The 12,360-nt window shown below is 61.3% G+C and overlaps 2 protein-coding genes across 2 annotated transcripts; both read left to right on the top strand.

Moving 5' to 3' along the window:
- The first annotated feature begins 2,243 nt into the window (after positions 1-2,243).
- LOC309413560 (feather keratin Cos2-3-like) lies at positions 2,244-5,028 on the top strand. The gene has a single exon (XM_082010732.1). It carries the CDS (start codon positions 2,653-2,655, stop codon positions 2,983-2,985), a length of 333 nt encoding a protein of 110 aa, XP_081866858.1. The 5' UTR covers positions 2,244-2,652; the 3' UTR covers positions 2,986-5,028.
- A 2,736-nt stretch (positions 5,029-7,764) lies between these two features.
- LOC309413562 (feather keratin Cos2-3-like) lies at positions 7,765-9,893 on the top strand. Its single transcript, XM_082010734.1, has one exon. The coding sequence runs from the start codon at positions 8,438-8,440 to the stop codon at positions 8,768-8,770; it is 333 nt and encodes a 110-aa protein (XP_081866860.1). The 5' UTR covers positions 7,765-8,437; the 3' UTR covers positions 8,771-9,893.
- Positions 9,894-12,360: the final 2,467 nt, after the last annotated feature.

Below are 12,360 nucleotides of genomic sequence, written 5' to 3'. Positions count from 1 at the left end.
GCGTGAGGTGCCCACACAGCCCCACCACTGACAATCACGTCCCAAGGAAGCCCAAGCTGGGTTGCACCACCCTACCCATGCAGAGCAGCCATCTCTTTGCCACGGAAGCCATGTACGCTGTGATCAAGGCAATCGCACATACTGCCTGCAAATTACTTGTTTCATCAGAGTCATTCCACATATAGGTGTTACACATGGGCATTGTGTCAGGAAAAGCCAAGCAATCCCTGCAGACGGAGAACGACTCATGAACGACATCCATCAAAAGAGCTCTACGTCTCCGCTTGCCCTGCGTTGCCTTGCCTCGATTGACTTTTCCTCGCTTTGCCTTGCCTCGCTTTGCCTTGCCTTGCCTCGCCTTGCCTTGCCTTGCCTTCCCTGCGCTGCCCTTCCCTGCCCTTCCCTGCCCTGCCCTGCCCCTCCCTGCCCTGCCCTGCCCTGCCCTTCCTTTTATCCTATGCATGTTTCCCATCCAGTGTGTAGATCCTTCTCCACTGTCGCTGCAACCCCTCCTTCTCCATCCCACCGCCCCTGCTCCTGGAAGCAACTTGCCCCGATGGCACACTCCCAGTCCTTCCACCAGCCTTGTACATCCTGGCAAATACCTCTCTGCTTCCCAGCTTTCTTACTGCTTCCTTCACCTCCGGCTTTTTTGGGCTCCAGATCAGTGCGTTGAGCAGAGGCAGCACCAGCACTGTGGGAAGACGGACATTCCCCTGTCCCGGGAGAGGCTGGTAGTGGGGCGGGTGAAGATCAGGGACCATGGCCCAAGGAACAGCACAACCACAGCCAAGTGGCAAGTGCCTCGCGTCTCTCTTCTGGTATGAGCTGCCAGGTGGAGAGCTGAATCACCCCACAGGAGCCCCACAAGGCCAGGTAGCAGAGCAGGGAATTGGTGCCACTGTTGGAGACAAGGAGCGCACCAGTCCAGCAGCTCTGAGCACAGGCCAGCTCCGGCAGCACCTCCCAGAAGCAGGAGTGACTGACATTGGGGCGGAGGCTGGGCAAACGGGCACTGGTGTGCCAAGAAGGGGAGAGTGGCCCCAGCCCTCCGGCCTGCCGCCACAGTGGCACTGACCTTCTCGCGTGACACTGGGGATCCCCGGGGCTGGCACATGGCCACAGATCAGTCGTAGGCCACGAGTGCGAGCAGGAAGATCTCAGCGCAGGCGCTCTGGTGGAAGCAAGAAGAGCCGGGCCACACGGCTGACAAAGGAGCGTATCATCTCCTCCACAGGTAGGAAGCCCAGTGGCATCTTGAGCATCAGGATCAATGAGGGGCCGATCACCGAGGCCCAGAATCCAAGAATCGATGGGGCTGGAAGGCGCCTCTGGAGCTAGTCAGGGCCAGCCCTCCTGCTCAGCGCAGGGTCAAGCAGAGCAGGTTGATGTCAGGACACTGCCTGGTGTGGTTCTGAATATCTCCAAGGACGGAGACTCCACAGACTGCCTGGGCAACGTCTGCCGGGCTCGGCCAGCCTCGGAGTAGAGGAGTTGTCCCTCATGCCCGTGTGGAATTTCCTTTTGCACTGCCCCAGTATGCACGCAAGGGCAAGTCAGCAAGCACCCCTGCCTACGCATGGGCAACGGTGGACTCGCCCCAGAAGGCACGGGGAAGCCCCTTTGCGGGGCAGGACTGGAGCACCCTGGGGCAGCACAAGGCCCCAGACACACTGGTAATGTTGGCATCAGCAGGGGACCGGCACAGAGAGCCCAGAGGGTGGAGGAGGCCCAACAGGCGCACCAAGGCCTCCTCAGAGCGGCCTTAGGAGGAAGAGTGTCAAAAGCGGCAGCTCTGACCACCTGCCGGCAGAGGCAACGGCCAGTGACCATCAGAGAGCTTGGAGGGTGGGAGAAAGGGGACAACGTGGCACATCATCCCACTCGGGAGCCCCTTGGCACCCAGGCGAGGATAGCAGGGCCAGGAGCATCAGGGCCCTTCCTGCCAATGGGGCTGCAAACCAGCCCACTCGAGTGCCCCAGGCCAATGTCCCCAGCCTGCACGCAATCCCTCCGGCACTTGGGACTCATCCTCTGCCGGCACCGATGCGCTCCTGTCCCAGAAATCCTTGGGCCTCCCACCCCAGCACCGAAAAGGAGCCTTCAAGGGGGAGCGGGTACGGCCAAACAAGGAAATGAAAAGGCAGCCGTGCAGGAAACCAACACACAGCGCGTATCATTAGCTGGCATGTTTTGCATTTCAGATGAGCTTCTCGGAAAATTATTGCTTCCACAGAGGCTTCCTCTGGACCTGGGGCAGTGCAGCACCAGTATAAAAGCCATTGCAGCTCTTCACTCTCCCATCCGCTTCGCGCCCCTTCTTCTCCTTCTCCTGCGGAAGCAAGTGAGTTGGAAGCTCTGCGCTATACTGGGGCTTGGGGCTGCCTGTCCTGTCAGGGGGAGCGGGGAGAAGGTCTGGCGTGGAGAGGGGCTGGGTCTGGGCTGAGGGGACTCTTGGGCTCTTGGCTAGGAAAGAGCTCTCCTGGGCCTGCCTCGCTGTGCTCGGTGCCCGGGGGGACAGGCAAAGAGGCGCGTGGGCCTCCCTGCACAGCCTGTGCCTTGGCTCCCTCGAGGCGGGTGGACACGCTGCTCCTCACGTGCCCCCGTGCTCCTCCCTGCCCTCTCCCCCAGGTGCACCTCCAGCCCCGAGACATGTCCTGCTACAACCAGTGCCTGCCCTGCCAGCCCTGCCAGCCCTGCCAGCCCTGCCAGCCCTGCTGCCCGACGCCGCTGGCCAACAGCTGCAACGAGCCCTGTGTCAGGCAGTGCCAGAACTCCACCGTCGTCATCGAGCCCTCCCCCGTGGTGGTGACCCTGCCCGGCCCCATCCTCAGCTCCTTCCCGCAGAACACCGTTGTGGGATCGTCCACCTCCGCTGCCGTTGGCAGCATCCTCAGCTGTCAGGGAGTGCCCATCAACTCCGGCTGCTGTGACCTCTCCTGCATCGGCAGCCGCTACTGCGGCAGAACATGCCTCCCCTGCTAAAGCTGCCGCAGGCGGCCCCACAGAAGGACCCCCAGGAACCCGGAAGACGCTAACGGACTGAGCACGGAGCTCCTGGCAATCGCTTTCAGGGGGGCTGAGCATCCATGGCTCCACCTGCAAAGGAAGGCAGGAAGAGGCGCGCCTGGGCTCTCTGAAGACATGGCCCTTGTCTAACTTGCCTGTTTCTCCCTCTCTTCTTTCTCTCTCCTCTCTCTGTTGTCTGCTGCTCCCCTGGGCTGTGAGCCCCTGCTAAGCCCCAGCCGAGGAAGGACCCGCTGCTGCTCTCCCTCTCAGGGGCGGGCGGGCGGGCAGCCAGGCCGGCAGACGCCCGGTGCAAACTGCACCCTGGCCAAGGGGCAAAGACTCCTAGGTACCCCTGGTGCTCCCTGCCCCATGGCCCCCACGCAGAGGGCCTCCTTTCCCTCTTTCCACTCATTAAAGTTCTGCTGCATCCCAGCCTGGGCCTCTGCGTGGTCCTTCTCTCTCGGGACGCTCTCCCCAGCTGCCAGAGAGAAAGGTGTCGCTCTGGGGACATCTTGCAGGCACAAAGGAGAGCCATCGGCATTCCCGCAGGAAGGGCAGGCTGAGACACAGCCGGTGGGCTCCTTTCAAGACGCTGTCCCTTGCAGCTGAGGAACATGTCCCCGGCTCCCGCAGAGCCAGCAGCCGTCAGGGCCTGCCTCGCTGCATCCCCGCACACAAACGCCCTGCTCAGCCTTGCAGCACGTCCTGCAGGTGATGAGGAGCCCAACCAGTGCCCGCGTGAGGAGTCCATCTCCCCAGCTGCGCTGGGGATGGCAGCGGCACTGGGAGCTGCTGCTGCACCCAGCCGCACCCGTGCGCTCTCCCTGGCAGGCGGCTCTTGCTTCAGGAGGGCCCCTGTCTCTGTCGCAGGGGTAGTGGTGCTGGTGGTGCTGGTGGTTGCATGACAGGTTGCTCCTCACACGCCCCTGTGCTCCTCCCTGCCATCTCTCCTGGGTGCACCTCTGGCAACAAGACACCTCTGGCAACAAGACACCTCCAGCTACAACCTCTCTCTCCCTCAGCCGAGGAGGAGAGGAGGGCTATGCCTCGCCCACCTCCCTTTGTGGCTTCCTACTACAAGCTGTTGCTCCCGCAGCGTTTCAGCTCTCCCTGCGCTGACTTAACCTTCTTCTTCGGTCTTGTGGGGATCTGGTCTATCCCCAGTCAGGCTGCCAGCATTTCGTCCAGCACAGCTGGAAGAGGCGGAGTTTCTAAGTGCAGGTGTGGTCTGTTTCCTGAACAGCTCACTCTCTGAGTCTCTCTAGGCATGCATGCAGAAACAGTACACAGGAGGATTTGCGTTGTCTGCAAGAGAGATGTGTGGAGTCTTGCTCCCCGTTTCACGCCCGTTGCTCACAACACATCTCCCATCCTCTGCCACGTGCCATCTGCGGCCTCCACCCCCCAGGAAGGAGAGCTCCTGGTTTTGCCAGAGGGTCAGGACTCTCCTCTTCCCCCTCCAGCGCTGCCAGTCCCACCGACCCGCCACCCTGCTCCTGCCCAGCCTGACACCCCTGCGTCACCAGCCTCCGCCAGTCCCACCAAGGCTGCCGCTGGGAAAACCTGGACTGTGTCACGCTCTCCGCTCAACAGAGTGCCCAGGGAGCTCCCAGGCAAGTGGGAGCTGAAGCTTGCCAGCTCGTGTGCTCTCCTCCCGCTGCCAGCTCAAAGCCGCCTCCAAACCTCAAGGTTCCAAAGGGTGCAACAAAACGCTCTGAGGGCTGTCTGGGATCCCACACCTCTGCCCCAGGGAGCCTTTCTACTCACACTGCCTGGCGGTTAAAGCACTGGCCGGGCCAAACTCAGGGAATCAAGCGGCCCCCTCTGCTGGGCGCCAGGCTCCCCGGTGCCAGAACCAGGTTTTCCAGCGCTCTGAGCCTCCAACTGGGGCAGCCAAGCCGCAGCTCGGCCTTTCAAAATCCTCTGGGTGCCAAGGGCCCTGAACATCCTCGCAGGCACCCACACGCGCTCGTAGACTGCTGCCGCTTGTAAAACTCCAGGCCAGGCTGCCCAAGGGGGGCCGTGCACCTAAGACAGGCAGGTAGGAACCTGCTGGCAGTTCCCAGAACTGGAACTGCAGTGCTCAGGCAGAAGGAGACAAAGGAGGCGGACGGGGACACAACCCTCGCAGCCATCGCCAGCAGGGCCAAAGGCTCCCCGGGCAACTTCTCTGGCCAGCCCCGCGCACAGCCAGCGACAGGGCGGCGTCTTTGTCAGAGCACACATTCACGCCGAGCAGTGCTGCTTCTCCCCTGCGTGGTGACGCCAATCCCAATCCTCACCTCGCCCTCTCCATCCAGCACTTCTCGGCACATTCAGCTCTGCTTCCATCCTCCCAGGGCTTTGTGCCCACACGGTAAGCCTGTCTTTCTTACCTGAGAGAAGGCCACTGGGCGCAAGCCACCACTCATGGCACCGGTACATTTTGTGTGGAGGAGGAGAAGGCAGCACACTGCGAGTGGTAGAAAGATTGTCAACCATGTCCCACAGGGAACAGCTGTCTGTTCCGCATAACTGATCAGCCATGGATTTTAGCAACGATCCCCCAACAGAATAGCGCCTCCTCTTTGTGACCTCTCCATGCCTTTTCATACCATAACTACCCAGTTGCCACCCCCACAAATTGGAGGGGCTGCCATTTCAAGCAGAGCGCCCTGTCTCTGGACAGCAGCTGGCAAGCACCTTCACAGCTCTCGTGCCTTGGGAGCAGTCCTTTAGAGTGGGATGGACATTGCTCACCAAGTGGTCCCACTGACTGTAAGCGTGAGGTGCCCACACAGCCCCACCACTGACAATCACGTCCCAAGGAAGCCCAAGCTGGGTTGCACCACCCTACCCATGCAGAGCAGCCATCTCTTTGCCACGGAAGCCATGTACGCTGTGATCAAGGCAATCGCACATACTGCCTGCAAATTACTTGTTTCATCAGAGTCATTCCACGTATAGGTGTTACACATGGGCATTGTGCCAGGAAAAGCCAAGCAATCCCTGCAGACGGAGAACGACTCATGAACGACATCCATCAAAAGAGCTCTACGTCTCCGCTTGCCCTGCGTTGCCTTGCCTCGATTGACTTTTCCTCGCTTTGCCTTGCCTCGCTTTGCCTTGCCTTGCCTCGCCTTGCCTTGCCTTGCCTTGCCTTCCCTGCGCTGCCCTTCCCTGCCCTTCCCTGCCCTGCCCTTCCCTACCCTGCCCCTCCCTGCCCTGCCCTGCCCTGCCCTTCCTTTTATCCTATGCATGTTTCCCATCCAGTGTGTAGATCCTTCTCCACTGTCGCTGCAACCCCTCCTTCTCCATCCCACCGCCCCTGCTCCTGGAAGCAACTTGCCCCGATGGCACACTCCCAGTCCTTCCACCAGCCTTGTACATCCTGGCAAATACCTCTCTGCTTCCCAGCTTTCTTACTGCTTCCTTCACCTCCGGCTTTTTTGGGCTCCAGATCAGTGCGTTGAGCAGAGGCAGCACCAGCACTGTGGGAAGACGGACATTCCCCTGTCCCGGGAGAGGCTGGTAGTGGGGCGGGTGAAGATCAGGGACCATGGCCCAAGGAACAGCACAACCACAGCCAAGTGGCAAGTGCCTCGCGTCTCTCTTCTGGTATGAGCTGCCAGGTGGAGAGCTGAATCACCCCACAGGAGCCCCACAAGGCCAGGTAGCAGAGCAGGGAATTGGTGCCACTGTTGGAGACAAGGAGCGCACCAGTCCAGCAGCTCTGAGCACAGGCCAGCTCCGGCAGCACCTCCCAGAAGCAGGAGTGACTGACATTGGGGCGGAGGCTGGGCAAACGGGCACTGGTGTGCCAAGAAGGGGAGAGTGGCCCCAGCCCTCCGGCCTGCCACCACAGTGGCACTGACCTTCTCGCGTGACACTGGGGATCCCCGGGGCTGGCACATGGCCACAGATCAGTCGTAGGCCACGAGTGCGAGCAGGAAGATCTCAGCGCAGGCGCTGTGGTGGAAGCAAGAAGAGCCGGGCCACACGGCTGACAAAGGAGCGTATCATCTCCTCCACAGGTAGGAAGCCCAGCGGCATCTTGAGCATCAGGATCAATGAGGGGCCGATCACCGAGGCCCAGAATCCAAGAATCGATGGGGCTGGAAGGCGCCTCTGGAGCTAGTCAGGGCCAGCCCTCCTGCTCAGCGCAGGGTCAAGCAGAGCAGGTTGATCTCAGGACACTGCCCGGTGTGGTTCTGAATATCTCCAAGGACGGAGACTCCACAGACTGCCTGGGCAACGTCTGCTGGGCTCGGCCAGCCTCGGAGTAGAGGAGTTGTCCCTCATGCCCGTGTGGAATTTCCTTTTGCACTGCCCCAGTATGCACGCAAGGGCAAGTCAGCAAGCACCCCTGCCTACGCATGGGCAACGGTGGACTCGCCCCAGAAGGCACGGGGAAGCCCCTTTGCGGGGCAGGACTGGAGCACCCTGGGGCAGCACAAGGCCCCAGACACACTGGTGGTGTTGGCATCAGCAGGGGACCGGCACAGAGAGCCCAGAGGGTGGAGGAGGCCCAACAGGCGCACCAAGGCCTCCTCAGAGCGGCCTTAGGAGGAAGAGTGTCAAAAGCGGCAGCTCTGACCACCTGCCGGCAGAGGCAATGGCCAGTGACCATCAGAGAGCTTGGAGGGTGGGAGAAAGGGGACAACGTGGCACATCATCCCACTCGGGAGCCCCTTGGCACCCAGGCGAGGATAGCAGGGCCAGGAGCATCAGGGCCCTTCCTGCCAATGGGGCTGCAAACCAGCCCACTCGAGTGCCCCAGGCCAATGTCCCCAGCCTGCACGCAATCCCTCCGGCACTTGGGACTCGTCCTCTGCCGGCACCGATGCGCTCCTGTCCCAAAAATCCTTGGGCCTCCCACCCCAGCACCGAAAAGGAGCCTTCAAGGGGGAGCGGGTACGGCCAAACAAGGAAATGAAAAGGCAGCCGTGCAGGAAACCAACACACAGCCCGTATCATTAGCTGGCATGTTTTGCATTTCAGATGAGCTTCTCGGAAAATTATTGCTTCCACAGAGGCTTCCTCTGGACCTGGGGCAGTGCAGCACCAGTATAAAAGCCATTGCAGCTCTTCACTCTCCCATCCGCTTCGCGCCCCTTCTTCTCCTTCTCCTGCGGAAGCAAGTGAGTTGGAAGCTCTGCGCTATACTGGGACTTGGGGCTGCCTGTCCTGTCAGGGGGAGCGGGGAGAAGGTCTGGCGTGGAGAGGGGCTGGGTCTGGGCTGAGGGGACTCTTGGGCTCTTGGCTAGGAAAGAGCTCTCCTGGGCCTGCCTCGCTGTGCTCGGTGCCCGGGGGGACAGGCAAAGAGGCGCGTGGGCCTCCCTGCACAGCCTGTGCCTTGGCTCCCTCGAGGCGGGTGGACACGCTGCTCCTCACGTGCCCCCGTGCTCCTCCCTGCCCTCTCCCCCAGGTGCACCTCCAGCCCCGAGACATGTCCTGCTACAACCAGTGCCTGCCCTGCCAGCCCTGCCAGCCCTGCCAGCCCTGCCAGCCCTGCTGCCCGACGCCGCTGGCCAACAGCTGCAACGAGCCCTGTGTCAGGCAGTGCCAGAACTCCACCGTCGTCATCGAGCCCTCCCCCGTGGTGGTGACCCTGCCCGGCCCCATCCTCAGCTCCTTCCCGCAGAACACCGTTGTGGGATCGTCCACCTCCGCTGCCGTTGGCAGCATCCTCAGCTGTCAGGGAGTGCCCATCAACTCCGGCTGCTGTGACCTCTCCTGCATCGGCAGCCGCTACTGCGGCAGAACATGCCTCCCCTGCTAAAGCTGCCGCAGGCGGCCCCACAGAAGGACCCCCAGGAACCCGGAAGACGCTAACGGACTGAGCACGGAGCTCCTGGCAATCGCTTTCAGGGGGGCTGAGCATCCATGGCTCCACCTGCAAAGGAAGGCAGGAAGAGGCGCGCCTGGGCTCTCTGAAGACATGGCCCTTGTCTAACTTGCCTGTTTCTCCCTCTCTTCTTTCTCTCTCCTCTCTCTGTTGTCTGCTGCTCCCCTGGGCTGTGAGCCCCTGCTAAGCCCCAGCCGAGGAAGGACCCGCTGCTGCTCTCCCTCTCAGGGGCGGGCGGGCGGGCAGCCAGGCCGGCAGACGCCCGGTGCAAACTGCACCCTGGCCAAGGGGCAAAGACTCCTAGGTACCCCTGGTGCTCCCTGCCCCATGGCCCCCACGCAGAGGGCCTCCTTTCCCTCTTTCCACTCATTAAAGTTCTGCTGCATCCCAGCCTGGGCCTCTGCGTGGTCCTTCTCTCTCGGGACGCTCTCCCCAGCTGCCAGAGAGAAAGGTGTCGCTCTGGGGACATCTTGCAGGCACAAAGGAGAGCCATCGGCATTCCCGCAGGAAGGGCAGGCTGAGACACAGCCGGTGGGCTCCTTTCAAGACGCTGTCCCTTGCAGCTGAGGAACATGTCCCCGGCTCCCGCAGAGCCAGCAGCCGTCAGGGCCTGCCTCGCTGCATCCCCGCACACAAACGCCCTGCTCAGCCTTGCAGCACGTCCTGCAGGTGATGAGGAGCCCAACCAGTGCCCGCGTGAGGAGTCCATCTCCCCAGCTGCGCTGGGGATGGCAGCGGCACTGGGAGCTGCTGCTGCACCCAGCCGCACCCGTGCGCTCTCCCTGGCAGGCGGCTCTTGCTTCAGGAGGGCCCCTGTCTCTGTCGCAGGGGTAGTGGTGCTGGTGGTGCTGGTGGTTGCATGACAGGTTGCTCCTCACACGCCCCTGTGCTCCTCCCTGCCATCTCTCCCGGGTGCACCTCTGGCAACAAGACACCTCTGGCAACAAGACACCTCCAGCTACAACCTCTCTCTCCCTCAGCCGAGGAGGAGAGGAGGGCTATGCCTCGCCCACCTCCCTTTGTGGCTTCCTACTACAAGCTGTTGCTCCCGCAGCGTTTCAGCTCTCCCTGCGCTGACTTAACCTTCTTCTTCGGTCTTGTGGGGATCTGGGTCTATCCCCAGTCAGGCTGCCAGCATTTCGTCCAGCACAGCTGGAAGAGGCGGAGTTTCTAAGTGCAGGTGTGGTCTGTTTCCTGAACAGCTCACTCTCTGAGTCTCTCTAGGCATGCATGCAGAAACAGTACACAGGAGGATTTGCGTTGTCTGCAAGAGAGATGTGTGGAGTCTTGCTCCCCGTTTCACGCCCGTTGCTCACAACACATCTCCCATCCTCTGCCACGTGCCATCTGCGGCCTCCACCCCCCAGGAAGGAGAGCTCCTGGTTTTGCCAGAGGGTCAGGACTCTCCTCTTCCCCCTCCAGCGCTGCCAGTCCCACCGACCCGCCACCCTGCTCCTGCCCAGCCTGACACCCCTGCGTCACCAGCCTCCGCCAGTCCCACCAAGGCTGCCGCTGGGAAAACCTGGACTGTGTCACGCTCTCCGCTCAACAGAGTGCCCAGGGAGCTCCCAGGCAAGTGGGAGCTGAAGCTTGCCAGCTCGTGTGCTCTCCTCCCGCTGCCAGCTCAAAGCCGCCTCCAAACCTCAAGGTTCCAAAGGGTGCAACAAAACGCTCTGAGGGCTGTCTGGGATCCCACACCTCTGCCCCAGGGAGCCTTTCTACTCACACTGCCTGGCGGTTTAAAGCACTGGCCGGGCCAAACTCAGGGAATCAAGCGGCCCCCTCTGCTGGGCGCCAGGCTCCCCGGTGCCAGAACCAGGTTTTCCAGCGCTCTGAGCCTCCAACTGGGGCAGCCAAGCCGCAGCTCGGCCTTTCAAAATCCTCTGGGTGCCAAGGGCCCTGAACATCCTCGCAGGCACCCACACGCGCTCGTAGACTGCTGCCGCTTGTAAAACTCCAGGCCAGGCTGCCCAAGGGGGGCCGTGCACCTAAGACAGGCAGGTAGGAACCTGCTGGCAGTTCCCAGAACTGGAACTGCAGTGCTCAGGCAGAAGGAGACAAAGGAGGCGGACGGGGACACAACCCTCGCAGCCATCGCCAGCAGGGCCAAAGGCTCCCCGGGCAACTTCTCTGGCCAGCCCGCGCACAGCCAGCGACAGGGCGGCGTCTTTGTCAGAGCACACATTCACGCCGAGCAGTGCTGCTTTTCCCCTGCGTGGTGACGCCAATCCCAATCCTCACCTCGCCCTCTCCATCCAGCACTTCTCGGCACATTCAGCTCTGCTTCCATCCTCCCAGGGCTTTGTGCCCACACGGTAAGCCTGTCTTTCTTACCTGAGAGAAGGCCACTGGGCGCAAGCCACCACTCATGGCACCGGGTACATTTTGTGTGGAGGAGGAGAAGGCAGCACACTGCGAGTGGTAGAAAGATTGTCAACCATGTCCCACAGGGAACAGCTGTCTGTTCCGCATAACTGATCAGCCATGGATTTTAGCAACGATCCCCCAACAGAATAGCGCCTCCTCTTTGTGACCTCTCCATGCCTTTTCATACCATAACTACCCAGTTGCCACCCCCACAAATTGGAGGGGCTGCCATTTCAAGCAGAGCGCCCTGTCTCTGGACAGCAGCTGGCAAGCACCTTCACAGCTCTCGTGCCTTGGGAGCAGTCCTTTAGAGTGGGATGGACATTGCTCACCAAGTGGTCCCACTGACTGTAAGCGTGAGGTGCCCACACAGCCCCACCACTGACAATCACGTCCCAAGGAAGCCCAAGCTGGGTTGCACCACCCTACCCATGCAGAGCAGCCATCTCTTTGCCACGGAAGCCATGTACGCTGTGATCAAGGCAATCGCACATACTGCCTGCAAATTACTTGTTTCATCAGAGTCATTCCACGTATAGGTGTTACACATGGGCATTGTGCCAGGAAAAGCCAAGCAATCCCTGCAGACGGAGAACGACTCATGAACGACATCCATCAAAAGAGCTCTACGTCTCCGCTTGCCCTGCGTTGCCTTGCCTCGATTGACTTTTCCTCGCTTTGCCTTGCCTCGCTTTGCCTTGCCTTGCCTCGCCTTGCCTTGCCTTGCCTTGCCTTCCCTGCGCTGCCCTTCCCTGCCCTTCCCTGCCCTGCCCCTCCCTGCCCTGCCCCTCCCTGCCCTGCCCTGCCCTGCCCTTCCTTTTATCCTATGCATGTTTCCCATCCAGTGTGTAGATCCTTCTCCACTGTCGCTGCAACCCCTCCTTCTCCATCCCACCGCCCCTGCTCCTGGAAGCAACTTGCCCCGATGGCACACTCCCAGTCCTTCCACCAGCCTTGTACATCCTGGCAAATACCTCTCTGCTTCCCAGCTTTCTTACTGCTTCCTTCACCTCCGGCTTTTTTGGGCTCCAGATCAGTGCGTTGAGCAGAGGCAGCACCAGCACTGTGGGAAGACGGACATTCCCCTGTCCCGGGAGAGGCTGGTAGTGGGGCGGGTGAAGATCAGGGACCATGGCCCAAGGAACAGCACAACCACA

This window comes from Phaethon aethereus, assembly GCF_964289735.1.
Source record: "Phaethon aethereus genome assembly, chromosome: 25".
Lineage (NCBI taxonomy): Eukaryota > Metazoa > Chordata > Aves > Phaethontiformes > Phaethontidae > Phaethon > Phaethon aethereus.
The sequence above is the reverse complement of the archived record's forward strand: the minus strand, read 5'-3'. Positions and strand labels throughout refer to the sequence as shown.

Bases quoted from the DNA above. Each gene is read 5' to 3' on its own strand.
- LOC309413560 (XM_082010732.1), top strand. From the start codon at position 2,653: ATGTCCTGCTACAACCAGTGCCTGCCCTGCCAGCCCTGCCAGCCCTGC.
- LOC309413562 (XM_082010734.1), top strand. From the start codon at position 8,438: ATGTCCTGCTACAACCAGTGCCTGCCCTGCCAGCCCTGCCAGCCCTGC.